Source organism: Neodiprion virginianus, chromosome 6 (assembly GCF_021901495.1).
Source record: "Neodiprion virginianus isolate iyNeoVirg1 chromosome 6, iyNeoVirg1.1, whole genome shotgun sequence".
NCBI classification, from domain to species: domain Eukaryota; kingdom Metazoa; phylum Arthropoda; class Insecta; order Hymenoptera; family Diprionidae; genus Neodiprion; species Neodiprion virginianus.
Window position 1 is genome coordinate 4808434 of NC_060882.1, and position 13056 is coordinate 4821489.

At 42.4% G+C, this 13056-nt stretch overlaps 1 protein-coding gene across 4 annotated transcripts; it reads right to left on the reverse strand.

Annotated features, from left to right (window-relative positions):
* Positions 1-6644: 6644 nt before the first annotated feature.
* Positions 6645-12775, reverse strand: LOC124308112 (uncharacterized). 4 transcript variants are annotated; one of them, XR_006908921.1, is made up of 8 exons: positions 11606-12775; positions 11240-11369; positions 10197-10391; positions 9743-9971; positions 9054-9646; positions 8772-8948; positions 7446-8654; positions 6645-6772 (listed from the first exon to the last, which is right to left on the reverse strand). XR_006908921.1 is itself a non-coding variant. In XM_046770487.1 (7 exons), the coding sequence occupies exons 1-7, from the start codon at positions 11651-11653 to the stop codon at positions 8548-8550; spliced, it is 1485 nt and encodes a 494-aa protein (XP_046626443.1). In that variant the 5' UTR covers positions 11654-12773; the 3' UTR covers positions 7314-8547. The 4 variants fall into 4 exon arrangements, 1 of the variants encoding a protein (XP_046626443.1); XR_006908919.1 differs by having other exon boundaries at positions 9743-9977; positions 11606-12773; XR_006908920.1 differs by lacking the exon at positions 6645-6772 and adding an exon at positions 7233-7247 and having other exon boundaries at positions 9743-9977; positions 11606-12773.
* Positions 12776-13056: the final 281 nt, after the last annotated feature.

The window sequence follows — 13056 nt, forward strand, 5'->3', positions numbered from 1 at the left end:
AATTCGTTTTTCGCGCAACCCCAAATTCGGTACCTGTCAGTCCGCTAATAAAATTTCTCGACTTCCTGGATAAGCGCTCCGTGGTTCCTGGTTCACGTTTACAATAAATTATTTCAATTCGTTTTTCGCGCAACCCCAAATTCGGTAGCTGTCAGTCCGCTAATAAAATTTCTATAACTTTATAATCTTCTCATAATCTTTCTGGTAGATTATATCGATGAAAAAATTATATCAAACCTTACACATTATTTTTGATTTGTTCTTATACTGAAAATATTTATTACTATTCAAGGTATAACCTGAGGTGGTTGAAGGTGGTCGGAGGTGGACGAGGATTTGTGCTGGGTGAGTAAAACACTTTGATAATATTTGATGGCAATTGTAATTATATTTCATCTGAAATATTACAAACTTGTCACGTTTACAATAAATTATTTCAATTCATTTTTCGTGCAAGCACATATTCAGTAGCTATGAATAATCTTATACAATTTATTATATTATTAATTAATTAATTATTATTCTTATAATATTTGATGGCAATTGTAATTATATTTCATCTGAAATATTACAAACTTGTCACGTTTACAATAAATTATTTCAATTCATTTTTCGTGCAAGCACATATTCAGTAGCTATGAATAATCTTATACAATTTATTACATTATTAATTAATTGATTAATTACATTAATCCTTACACAATATTTTTGATGTGTTCCTATACTAAAAATATTCATTACTATTCCAGGTATTACCCGAGGTGGTCGGAGGCGGACGAGGAGGAGGACGAGCTGGACAAGGAGGAGGACCAAGTGGTCGAGGAGGAGGCGGGGTGGGTCGTGGGAGAGGACCTCTCCTCTCCTCAGAGGAGAGGAGGGGGTGGGGTGGGTCGTGGGAGAGGACCTCTCCTCTCCTCAGAGGAGAGAAGGGGGAGGGGGAGGGGTAGGGAAGGGGGAGAGGTGGGCGGGGAGGGGGAAGGGAAGGGGGAGGGGAGGGGGAGGGGGGAAGGGGGAGGGGCGGGCGGGCGGGAGGGCGGGAGGGCGGGAGGGAGGGAGGGAGGGAGGGAGGGAGGGAGGGCGGGAGGGAGGGAGGGAGAGAGTGGAGGACGGATGTCGATGCGAGCCCGTCAGAGTTAATAGAGCAGTACACGCCCGCCCGCCCTCCCTCCCTCCCTCCCTCCCTCCCTCCCTCCCGCCCGCCCTCCCTCCCTCCCTCCCTCCCGCCCGCCCGCCCCCCCCCCGCCCCCTTCCCTCCCCCTCCCCCCTTCCCTCCCCCTTCCCTCCCCCTCCCCCTTCCCTCCCCCTTCCCTTCCCCTCCCCTTCCCCCTCCCCGCCCACCTCTCCCCCTTCCCTGCCCCTCTCCCCCCCTCCGCTCCTCTGAGGAGAGGAGAGGTCCTCTCCCGCGACCCACCCCTCCCCCTCCTCTCCTCTGAGGAGAGGAGAGGTCCTCTCCCACGACCCACCCCGCCTCCTCCTCGTCCACCTGGTCCTCCTCCTTGCCCAGCTCGTCCTCCTCCTCGTCCACCTCTGACCACCTCGGGTAATACCTGGAATAGTAATGAATATTTTTAGTATAGGAACACATCAAAAATATTGTGTAAGGATTAATGTAATTAATCAATTAATTAAGAATGTAATAAATTGTATAAGATTATTCATAGCTACTGAATATGTGCTTGCACGAAAAATGAATTGAAATAATTTATTGTAAACGTGACAAGTTTGTAATATTTCAGATGAAATATAATTACAATTGCCATCAAATATTATAAGAATATTAATTAATTAATTATTAATATAATAAATTGTATGAGATTATTCATAGCTATTGAATATGTGCTTGCACGAAAAATGAATTGAAATAATTTATTGTAAACATGACAAGTTTGTAATATTTCAGATGAAATATAATTACAATTGCCATCAAATATTATAAAAGTGTTTTACTCACCCAGCACAAATCCTCGTCCTCCTCGTCCTCCTCCTCGTCCACCTCCGACCACCTTTAACCACCTCAGGTTATACCTTGAATAGTAATAAATATTTTCAGTATAAGAACAAATCAAAAATAATGTGTAAGGTTTGATAAAATTTTTTTATCGATATAATCTACCAGAAAGATTATGAGAAGATTATGAAGTTATAGAAATTTTATTAGCTTACTGACAGCTACCGAATTTGGGGTTGCGCGAAAAACGAATTGAAATAATTTATTGTAAACATGAACCAGGAACCACGGAGCGCTTATCCAGGAAGTCGAGAAATTTTATTAGCGGACTGACAGGTACCGAATTTGGGGTTGCGCGAAAAACGAATTGAAATAATTTATTGTAAACATGAACCAGGAACCACGGAGCGCTTATCCTGGAAGTCGAGAAATTTTATTAGCGGACTGACAGCTACCGAATTTGGGGTTGCGCGAAAAACGAATTGAAATAATTTATTGTAAACATGAACCAGGAACCACGGAGCGCTTATCCTGGAAGTCGAGAAATTTTATTAGCGGACTGACAGCTACCGAATTTGGGGTTGCGCGAAAAACGAATTGAAATAATTTATTGTAAACATGAACCAGGAACCACGGAGCGCTTATCCTGGAAGTCGAGAAATTTTATTAGCGGACTGACAGGTACCGAATTTGGGGTTGCGCGAAAAACGAATTGAAATAATTTATTGTAAACATGAACCAGGAACCACGGAGCGCTTATCCTGGAAGTCGAGAAATTTTATTAGCGGACTGACAGCTACCGAATTTGGGGTTGCGCGAAAAACGAATTGAAATAATTTATTGTAAACATGAACCAGGAACCACGGAGCGCTTATCCTGGAAGTCGAGAAATTTTATTAGCGGACTGACAGCTACCGAATTTGGGGTTGCGCGAAAAGCGAATTGAAATAATTTATTGTAAACATGAACCAGGAACCACGGAGCGCTTATCCAGGAAGTCGAGAAATTTTATTAGCGGACTGACAGGTACCGAATTTGGGGTTGCGCGAAAAACGAATTGAAATAATTTATTGTAAACATGAACCAGGAACCACGGAGCGCTTATCCTGGAAGTCGAGAAATTTTATTAGCGGACTGACAGGTACCGAATTTGGGGTTGCGCGAAAAACGAATTGAAATAATTTATTGTAAACATGAACCAGGAACCACGGAGCGCTTATCCTGGAAGTCGAGAAATTTTATTAGCGGACTGACAGGTACCGAATTTGGGGTTGCGCGAAAAACGAATTGAAATAATTTATTGTAAACATGAACCAGGAACCACGGAGCGCTTATCCTGGAAGTCGAGAAATTTTATTAGCGGACTGACAGGTACCGAATTTGGGGTTGCGCGAAAAACGAATTGAAATAATTTATTGTAAACATGAACCAGGAACCACGGAGCGCTTATCCAGGAAGTCGAGAAATTTTATTAGCGGACTGACAGGTACCGAATTTGGGGTTGCGCGAAAAACGAATTGAAATAATTTATTGTAAACATGAACCAGGAACCACGGAGCGCTTATCCTGGAAGTCGAGAAATTTTATTAGCGGACTGACAGGTACCGAATTTGGGGTTGCGCGAAAAACGAATTGAAATAATTTATTGTAAACATGAACCAGGAACCACGGAGCGCTTATCCAGGAAGTCGAGAAATTTTATTAGCGGACTGACAGGTACCGAATTTGGGGTTGCGCGAAAAACGAATTGAAATAATTTATTGTAAACATGAACCAGGAACCACGGAGCGCTTATCCTGGAAGTCGAGAAATTTTATTAGCGGACTGACAGGTACCGAATTTGGGGTTGCGCGAAAAACGAATTGAAATAATTTATTGTAAACATGAACCAGGAACCACGGAGCGCTTATCCAGGAAGTCGAGAAATTTTATTAGCGGACTGACAGGTACCGAATTTGGGGTTGCGCGAAAAACGAATTGAAATAATTTATTGTAAACATGAACCAGGAACCACGGAGCGCTTATCCTGGAAGTCGAGAAATTTTATTAGCGGACTGACAGGTACCGAATTTGGGGTTGCGCGAAAAACGAATTGAAATAATTTATTGTAAACATGAACCAGGAACCACGGAGCGCTTATCCAGGAAGTCGAGAAATTTTATTAGCGGACTGACAGGTACCGAATTTGGGGTTGCGCGAAAAACGAATTGAAATAATTTATTGTAAACATGAACCAGGAACCACGGAGCGCTTATCCTGGAAGTCGAGAAATTTTATTAGCGGACTGACAGCTACCGAATTTGGGGTTGCGCGAAAAACGAATTGAAATAATTTATTGTAAACATGAACCAGGAACCACGGAGCGCTTATCCTGGAAGTCGAGAAATTTTATTAGCGGACTGACAGCTACCGAATTTGGGGTTGCGCGAAAAACGAATTGAAATAATTTATTGTAAACATGAACCAGGAACCACGGAGCGCTTATCCTGGAAGTCGAGAAATTTTATTAGCGGACTGACAGGTACCGAATTTGGGGTTGCGCGAAAAACGAATTGAAATAATTTATTGTAAACATGAACCAGGAACCACGGAGCGCTTATCCTGGAAGTCGAGAAATTTTATTAGCGGATTGACAGGTACCGAATTTGGGGTTGCGCGAAAAACGAATTGAAATAATTCATTGTAAACATGAACCAGGAACCACGGAGCGCTTATCCTGGAAGTCGAGTTTCACCGCGTAGCGGACCCGAAGCGCGGGATCCGGGAGGTTGAGAACCCGGTACTCGAAATACGTAGCGGACCCGAAGCGCGGGATCCGGGAGGTTGAGAACCCGAGACTCGAAATTTGCGGAGCGCGACTCTCATCCGTCCGCTCTACTGCGCGGTTGTTACCAGACTGAGGAATTCGGCTAGCTGATTTTGAATTGGTGACGTCACTTTCTGAACGTCCGACATCCGAACTATGGTTTCGAACTTTGATACTATGTATGATGATGTATGATGTACGATGTATGATGTATGATGTATGATGTATGATGATATGATATGATGTATAATGATTTTAGCTTTCACATTTCATACAAGAAATACACACCTTATCTCTCCTGCCGATTCCAGACTCAAGCGGCCAGGCCCTTCGATGGTCAGCCGTTGACTGAAGATATATCCTTCAGTGAACGGGTCGGCTAATAACGCTGCCGTTCTGCGACAGTTGGATGATGAAAAATTTCGCTCGTATCTTCCAAATGTGTGTTGAAATACACTCGAAGTGTCAAAAAGCGTCGTTCTTTCTCTCCCTATCACCTTTCTAGGTCTTTAAATCACTACGCAGCGTTAAATACCGTCTCATATACGAAGCATCCATTTCATCGCGTTCAAAATTAGCGCATCCGTGATGTATTACAGTTACTCTGAATTTTTTTCCATCCGAATACTTTTCGAAAAACAATTCTGCTCCTCCACCCAACGCGGATACTTCACTTGCAACCAGCTAAAACAGCGTTTTGATTCTATACCTATGAAAATTCAAAATCGAGAGAGCAAATGAAAAGTTGTTGGAATAATTATGAATACTAATGTTATGGAATACATCGAGCGCGCGTCGAATAGAATCCCATTTCGAAATGAATAATTCTTCTCTTTTCATATCATAGCTAATCTAGTAATATAGGTAAATAGGATGGTTGGAGGTGTTCGGAAATGGTAGGAGGTGGTCGGCGCTGGCAGAAGGTGATAGGGGGTGGTCGATAGTGGCCATTGATGGTCGGAGGTGGCAGGGGGAGGTAGGAGGTGTTCGAAAATGGTAGGACATTTCAAAAGTTAAAGTTGACGATGATCCGGTGCATCAATTTTATCGTTACAGATTTTCTTTTCCCATGAGGCATAGAGTATTCAATAACGATAATGCAGTCCTTAAAATTCATCATTCATCTCTGTCTGGAAAGCTAATTCGCAAGGCGTGGTATTCTAGATATGTCAAAACTGAGCTAGCGGCACGTGTTTGCATTGTTAGAAAAATACCCGTACTCTACATACACTGTTTCTAATCTTTTGCTACATTTGGTTTAATCCCCATGCTTCCACAGCACGAATAGTCGGAAATGTTTTTGATTATCCATAATAAAATAAAAGAAGTAACAAAGCTTAAGTTTATTGTTAAAGCTCTAATGAATACATCAAACTGCGGTCGAATCAATTCATTTATTATTTGCACATGACCTCTGTATATTTGATAAATTATTCCTAAATACATTGAAACATATGTATTTATAATGAAATATCATGCAATGGGCTGTGTAAACTATAAACTATAATTTCTATCGAATAGCTGCTTTTATGTCAACAGGGCTTTGAGACTCAGTTCAGTTCGTCCTCCTCCTCGTCCACCTCCGACCACCTCCAACAATCGCCAACCACCTCGAACAACCACCGATAACCACCTCGGGTTGTACCTGGAATAGTAATGAATATTTTCAGTATAAGAACACATCAAAAATATTGTTCAAGGATTAATATAATTAATCAATTAATTAATAATATAATCAAATTATTAGCGCATTTGAAGCTACCGAACATGTGCTTGCGCGAAAAATGAATGGAAATAATTTATTGTAAACGTGACAAGTTTGTAATATTTCAGATGAAATATAATTACAATTGCCAGCAAATATTATAAAAATGTTTTACTCACCGAGCACAAATCCTCGTCCTCCTCGTCCACCGTGTTCTCCTCGTCTTCCTCGTCCTCCTCCTCGTGTACCTCCGACCAGTTCCAACCACCGCCAACTACCTCCAACAACTACCGCTTACCACCTCGGATTATACCTGGAATAGTAATAAATATTTTAAGTATCAGAACACATCAAAAATATTATGTACGGATTAATATAATTGATTAATTAATTAATTAATTGATGATATACTAAATTTCATTAGCGCATTTATAGTTACTGAATTTGTGCTTTCGCGAAAAATGAATTGAAATAATTAACTGTAAACATGAAACAGGAACCACGGAGCACTTGTCCTGGAAGTTAAGCTTCACCAGGTAGCGGACCTGGAGCGCAGGAACCACGAAGCGCTTGTCCTGGAATTTAAGTTTCACCAGGTAGTGGACCCGGAGCGCAGAAACTACGGAGCGCTTGTCCCTGAAATCGAGTTGCACCAAGAAGCAGACCCGGAGCGCAGGCTCCAAGAGGTTGAGAACCCGGTACTCGAAATTTGCGGAGCGCGACTCTCATCCGTCCGCTCTACTGCGCGGTTGTTTCCAGACTGAGGAATTCGGCTAGCTGATTTTCGTCTATATAGATTGATGACGTCAAGAGAAAAAAAATTTTTAGTGACGTCACTTTCTGAACATCCGAACATCCAAACTTTGGTTTCGAACTTTAATACTATGTATGATGATGTATGATGTGATGTATGATGTATGATGTCTGATGATATGATATGATGTGTAATGATTTTACTTTTCACATTTCGTACAAGATATACGCACTTTATCCTTCCTGCCGATTCCAGACTCAAGCGGCTAGCCCCTTCGATAGTCAGCCGTTGAATAAAGATATATTCTTCAGTTAAAGGGTCAAGTAATAACGCTGCCGTTCTGCGACAGTTGGATTATCAAAAATTTTGCTCGTACCTTTCAAATGTGTGTTAATATACACTTAAAGTTTCAAGAAGCTCCGTTCTTTCTCTCCCTATCACCTTATTAGGTCTTTAAATCACTACACTTCGTTAAATACTCTCTCATATACGGAGCATCCATTTCATCTCGATCAAAATTAGCGCATCCGTGATGTATTACAGTTACTCTGAATTTCTTTCCATCCGAACAATTTTCGCAAATCAATTCATTGTCTCTACCCAATGTAGATACTTCGCGACTAGCTAAAACAGCGTTTCGATTCTATGCCAACGAAAATTCAAGATCGAGAGAGCAAATGAAAAGTTGTTGGAATAATTATGAACAGTATGTAATGTAAATACATGGCGGAGCAGTGGGACGAAGAGGACGAAGGTGGTCGGAGATGGTTGGAGGTGTTCGGAACTGGTAGGCGGCGGTTCAAATTGCTTCAAAAAATCCTATGACGCAGTATTCAGGACTTTGTGGAGGAGGCTGGGTAGAAATAATGTAACCTAAACTTTTCATAGTCACTTTTGATCGTAGAATCAAAGTTATATCATTCTTATCCTTATTTTTTAACTTATTCGGACGTCTAGAACTAACTGAGGCTGAACCAATTTAAACTGTATTTGATTTAAATTTTCCCAGTGTTTGTCATTCAATCACATTATGCATCGTATATTAGTTTTTTTATTTCTGACAATCCTTCACTTTAAGTAGGAAAGCAGCTCTTCCTACGAATGCTATACCATGGAGCCTTTCTTCATGTCATCCTTAACGAAGAAGTTTCAAATCATTGACATTCGATGACCATCGACGTAATGCTGGATTATACTCAGAATGGTGGAAATCATCGTTCCTTTGTATTCGTCGCTCCTCTTTTATCCGTTTCACGTTCACTCGCGACTCGATACCGACAAAGAGGCGTTGAAAACTGGATTCCACAAGTTCCCAGGATGAATTGATTTATTCTTCAAGTTCTCCTTCGAAAATTGAACCCTGAGGTAATAGCTGCAGCGGCGTATATCCACGCAGCCATTAAGAAGCAGGCTTGAATAGCGTTTCCAAGGATAAAAATGCCTTGACAGAAAAGAATATTTGTGAATCATGCTGGATTATAAAAATTAAGCGTTACTAATCATCGGGACTTCTCAATGACACTTATAACCGTCGACATTACATCTGGCATTTACTTACGTGTCAAGGGTATTGTGGCTAGGAGAGCGACACCGACAACGATATCAGCAGCATCAGATATTCTTGGACATTCTCTTGGCGTCAGGACCTGAAGAGCTGCAGAGGCTGCTCCGCTTCCAATACCAAGGCCAAAACTTGCCAGTGTCATGGCATCCAAAGTCCTCGCAATCCATGTTACTGAAACATAAAAAATTCAAATTCCCAAGAGACACTCAGAGGCTGAAGGTAAGCGAACCACAATATCCGAAAAGTATAATTGTAGTAACTTATATATTAACCCACAATAAAGACCAACGGAGGCAAAGAAGGGCCCGCCAAGAAAGACGAATTGCGATTTTCCGGACTTCTGGTACAGAGCGACGAGCGGTAGCTCAGTTAAAGTCCTGGAGAAGCCACAGAGGCTCACGAGAAAGGCTGTCTCTTCGACCCTGAGGCCGGGCAGAAGCTGGCTCGCGAAGACTGGCAGTATGGAAACGACAACCGCAACGCCGAACTGGTCTCCCAGTCGGAGTAGAACGTTGGCGACAAAAAGCGAGTATGTGAAAGGTGTTAACTCGACGCCTTTCGGCAGGACGTCGATTCCCTTCAAGTTAATATCTCGCGTTTTCTCTTGGAGGTGCGATTCCCGTCGGTGTCTTTCCTCCTGACGGACGCCCCCGTTCACCCGGACGCCCGATTCTTCAGCATTCAGAACCACCGCTGTCTGGTTCTCTTCGTCCTGGTCATGATCACTCTCGTATTCCGATTCCTCGGGAATACCCGGAAGCACCTCAACGTAATAGGGAGGCCGGACTACGTACGAATCGTACTCGATTAGCTGATAAGCCATCCTGTACTGCTCCAGACTTGGAAGCGTTTCAGGAACCGCGGGTGTGCTGCAGGATAAGGAAAGTGTGAAAATACTTCAACCCCAGCAATGCAGGCCACCGCCACTCATCAAGGTCGAGTAAAGACGTAATTATGTCTCGTACATGGACACTGTCGCGATACCCTCGTCTGGATTCTGCGGTTCGTCCTCCTCGCAAGCAATTATTGCCTTTGGTTTTACCAGCAGAGCCAGTGGCACCGCATGCAGGGTTATTCCGCTCAGAACCAATAGCGCGTACTTGGGTCCAAGCTTGCGGATGAAGAGGCACGCTATTAGCGGCCACAGCGAAAGACCGATTCCCGAAACACCGGTGCCCATAAGCTTCCATTCTGCTGTACCTTGTGAACGAAGGAAACCGTATCAGAGAATGAAATGATCAGAGTGACATTAGTGCTTGTGGTCACTTTACTTGCAATCTGTATACCTACAGTATACATGAATAGCAATATATGTATATTGTATGTGTATTAATTGGAAGAAATGAAGGTTTTGCTGAAGTCAAACCAGCAGAATTTTGCCACTCTGGTAAAACTTGCTTGCTGTAATTCACTAGTTACCCGAATGCAACTTCATTAGCTTGATCTGGAGACGAACGAGGCCCATGCCTATTCCCCCCAGAACAACATAGGCCACGTTTCCGGCGAGGATCTCCTGGCACGATGCAGCGATGACGGAAACGGCAACCGTTGTGATTCCAAGGATCGTCGTTACCCGACCCCCGTAACCCCCGATGATCCATCTCCAGCATGCCTCTGATCGTCAATGAAATTTACAGTGAATTTGGACTGTTACTGTTTCGCAAAAAATTAATTACCGAGTCACACGAACACACTTGATACTAACAATTAATCAAACGTGAGCGCATATCGAGGTGCAATCTGCCAATCGTTAATCCCGGATTCTTCGATCGAACGTAACTGCAACTGCAACAATCTACGGGGTGTTCGAAGAATAAATATTCGAGAAAATAACAACGCTGATTATTCACCGCTTTACCGATGTTTCAAGAATTTATTTACGGCACCAATTTAGTCATGTAGTGTTTGCGACAAGATTGCTCTGATAAAAATCTTGGAATATATGAGTAGAAAAAAACGAACTGAAATAGGTAATCCGATAAAACATGACTCATATACATTCAGCTCTCGCATGTCTGACAATGCGAAAAACACACACGTATCGTGCAAAGTATCGTGCATGGTACGCGCGTGAAAATACATGCGCCACAGTTTCTATTCCGTAGAGAATCACTGAATAACATTCTCAATCCAATAAACTGTTACATCGTCAAATGCTCAATCCATGTGATCCACTATAATCCAATTTTATTGCTACAAAAACACGTACTTCTATCGACCGTAGCGGCAGAGGCTTATAATGTGAGTTATACGGCAGTCTATTTGCGCTACACCGTCAACCCGATCATGGATTAATGTCTGGAAGGGCTGCATGTCACCGATAACATCGATAGTCGGTTGTGCATTGGAATAGGGTTTAGCATCGCTTAAGATCGGAAAATATCTAGTAAAAGTAAGAGGTGAGAATGATGGAACACAAGAAAAAAAACATAAAAAAATTAAAGAATAACATGCAAAATTACCAGATATGTGACGTGTGACGGCGTAGAAGAGGGGCACGCATATTCGAATCCAGTCCAGTTCCGTTTCCTCGTGACTTTTTTCTTCGCTGGCAAAGATTCCTTGGGCGAAGAACACGCACTCACTCAGCACCTGTTCACGCGTTCGTTATATACGCGAATTTTAATACTTGCGGCACATTCCCTGTTTTCTGTATGAGTGCCTAATTTACATGCATATACTGTGTGCACTCAATCGTGACCATTGCTTATTGCCAGCTATATCAACACTCGACATCGACACTTATTAGATGCTTGAAAAGATAGAAAGAGAGACAGAGAAACACAGGACCCAGAATTTCATATTATGTACTCGTTCATGTCTTATACCTGGACCGCCGACACCGATGTAACGATCTTCCAAGTCTCGAACGACATCTCACGTGCTTTTCCGGCAATAAGCTTTGCTATCCGATTTTTCTAATTTCTTCTGCACTCCCCTTCTCTATTTTCCTCACTCTATTGCCATCCCTTCAGTTCTTCGATCCTTCTTCGGCGATGAGTTCGACACTACGACTTGCGCCAGACCGCGAAGATTTCAGCGAAAGATTATCTTCCGATTTTCAGGACATAGGAAGGGGGCAGCGAGAGGGGGGAGAAAAATTCTGGGAAAATGAACAAATATAAATACAGGAAATACGATGTAATATTGGAGATTATTTACGGTGGCTGTACACGCGATGGACAGTGGTCAAGTATTGAATGCAGGTCTGTAGAAGCGGCAGAAAAAATCTTCGGGAACGAACGGTATACATGTGGGTAATACTCCCGTATATTGCTGATCTTATCGATATCCAGCTACAAGCATTATCTTATCGCGAACTACGGTCCGCCGTATGTACAACGTGCAACCAACATGGGTGACGATGAACGATGGATGCGGAGGTCCGTCACCTCGATCGTGTCATTGCTCACGAATATGATTAACACGTACATATTATGCACTCTGAGTGTATATAAGAGTACATTTAATACAATATTAGGTCTATGTATACTTGCGCACGGACTCGAGTCTTATCCGCGACTGTTGCCATCGACAGCTGCCACTGCGGCGGCTTAAGGACAATTTTTTTCTTACTCATCTATACGTACATACAACACGCTTATGTACTTGCTCAACAGACTTTATTTATTGAGAATAATAAGAACGTGCCAAGTTAGCGTTGTTTGATCGGAATGTGTTGTAATATGGCCGCAGGATTAATATCGATCTCTACATGTTACCACTCCTCGAGTCGATTCCTTCGCATCGCTGGATCATCTCGAAAGTCCTTCGAATCAGTGATAAGCTTCACTGGATTTGGTTAATCGAATGGATCATTAACGGGTGATGAAGTATTATCTATTATTGTGTGATCCATGTCTTCACTCCAGGATATTCACGTCTCATTTTCGGTAGGAGTGGATAGTCGCTGACGATGATTTTATGTCGAGTTCCAGGATAGGTACATACGTCATAATTGATGTACTGGAACCACTTGGCCATGATGAACATAGTTTCATAACATAGTTTCGTTAAATTAACGAGCCGTGAGATCAAGCGGAGTCTGTACGTTTGGACAAGGGTTATTGCCTGAAATAATAAAAAGCATCGAGACATAAAAATTGTTTTATTGATATACGAACGGAGACAGTATAAACGTACGAACAGCCTGGATTACAATTAAGATAGCAATTTAATGACGTTTGCAGATATTTGCGCAGTTGTTTCGCGCGTTGGCATTTTGAAAAAACGCAAACTCACTTATACCCTCCCCACTTTTCCGGCTCCACGTGCCTTG

What these genes read in the sequence shown, in the direction of transcription:
- LOC124308112 (XM_046770487.1), bottom strand. Translation starts at nt 11,653, where the DNA reads ATGTCGTTCGAGACTTGGAAGATCGTTACATCGGTGTCGGCGGTCCAG. An exon ending in CATCGGTGTCGGCGGTCCAG is followed by an intron (nt 11,370 to 11,605) that starts GTATAAGACATG and finishes ACGCGTGAACAG; the next exon opens with GTGCTGAGTGAGTGCGTGTT. An exon ending in TGCCTCCGTTGGTCTTTATT is followed by an intron (nt 8,949 to 9,053) that starts GTGGGTTAATAT and finishes TTTATGTTTCAG; the next exon opens with TAACATGGATTGCGAGGACT.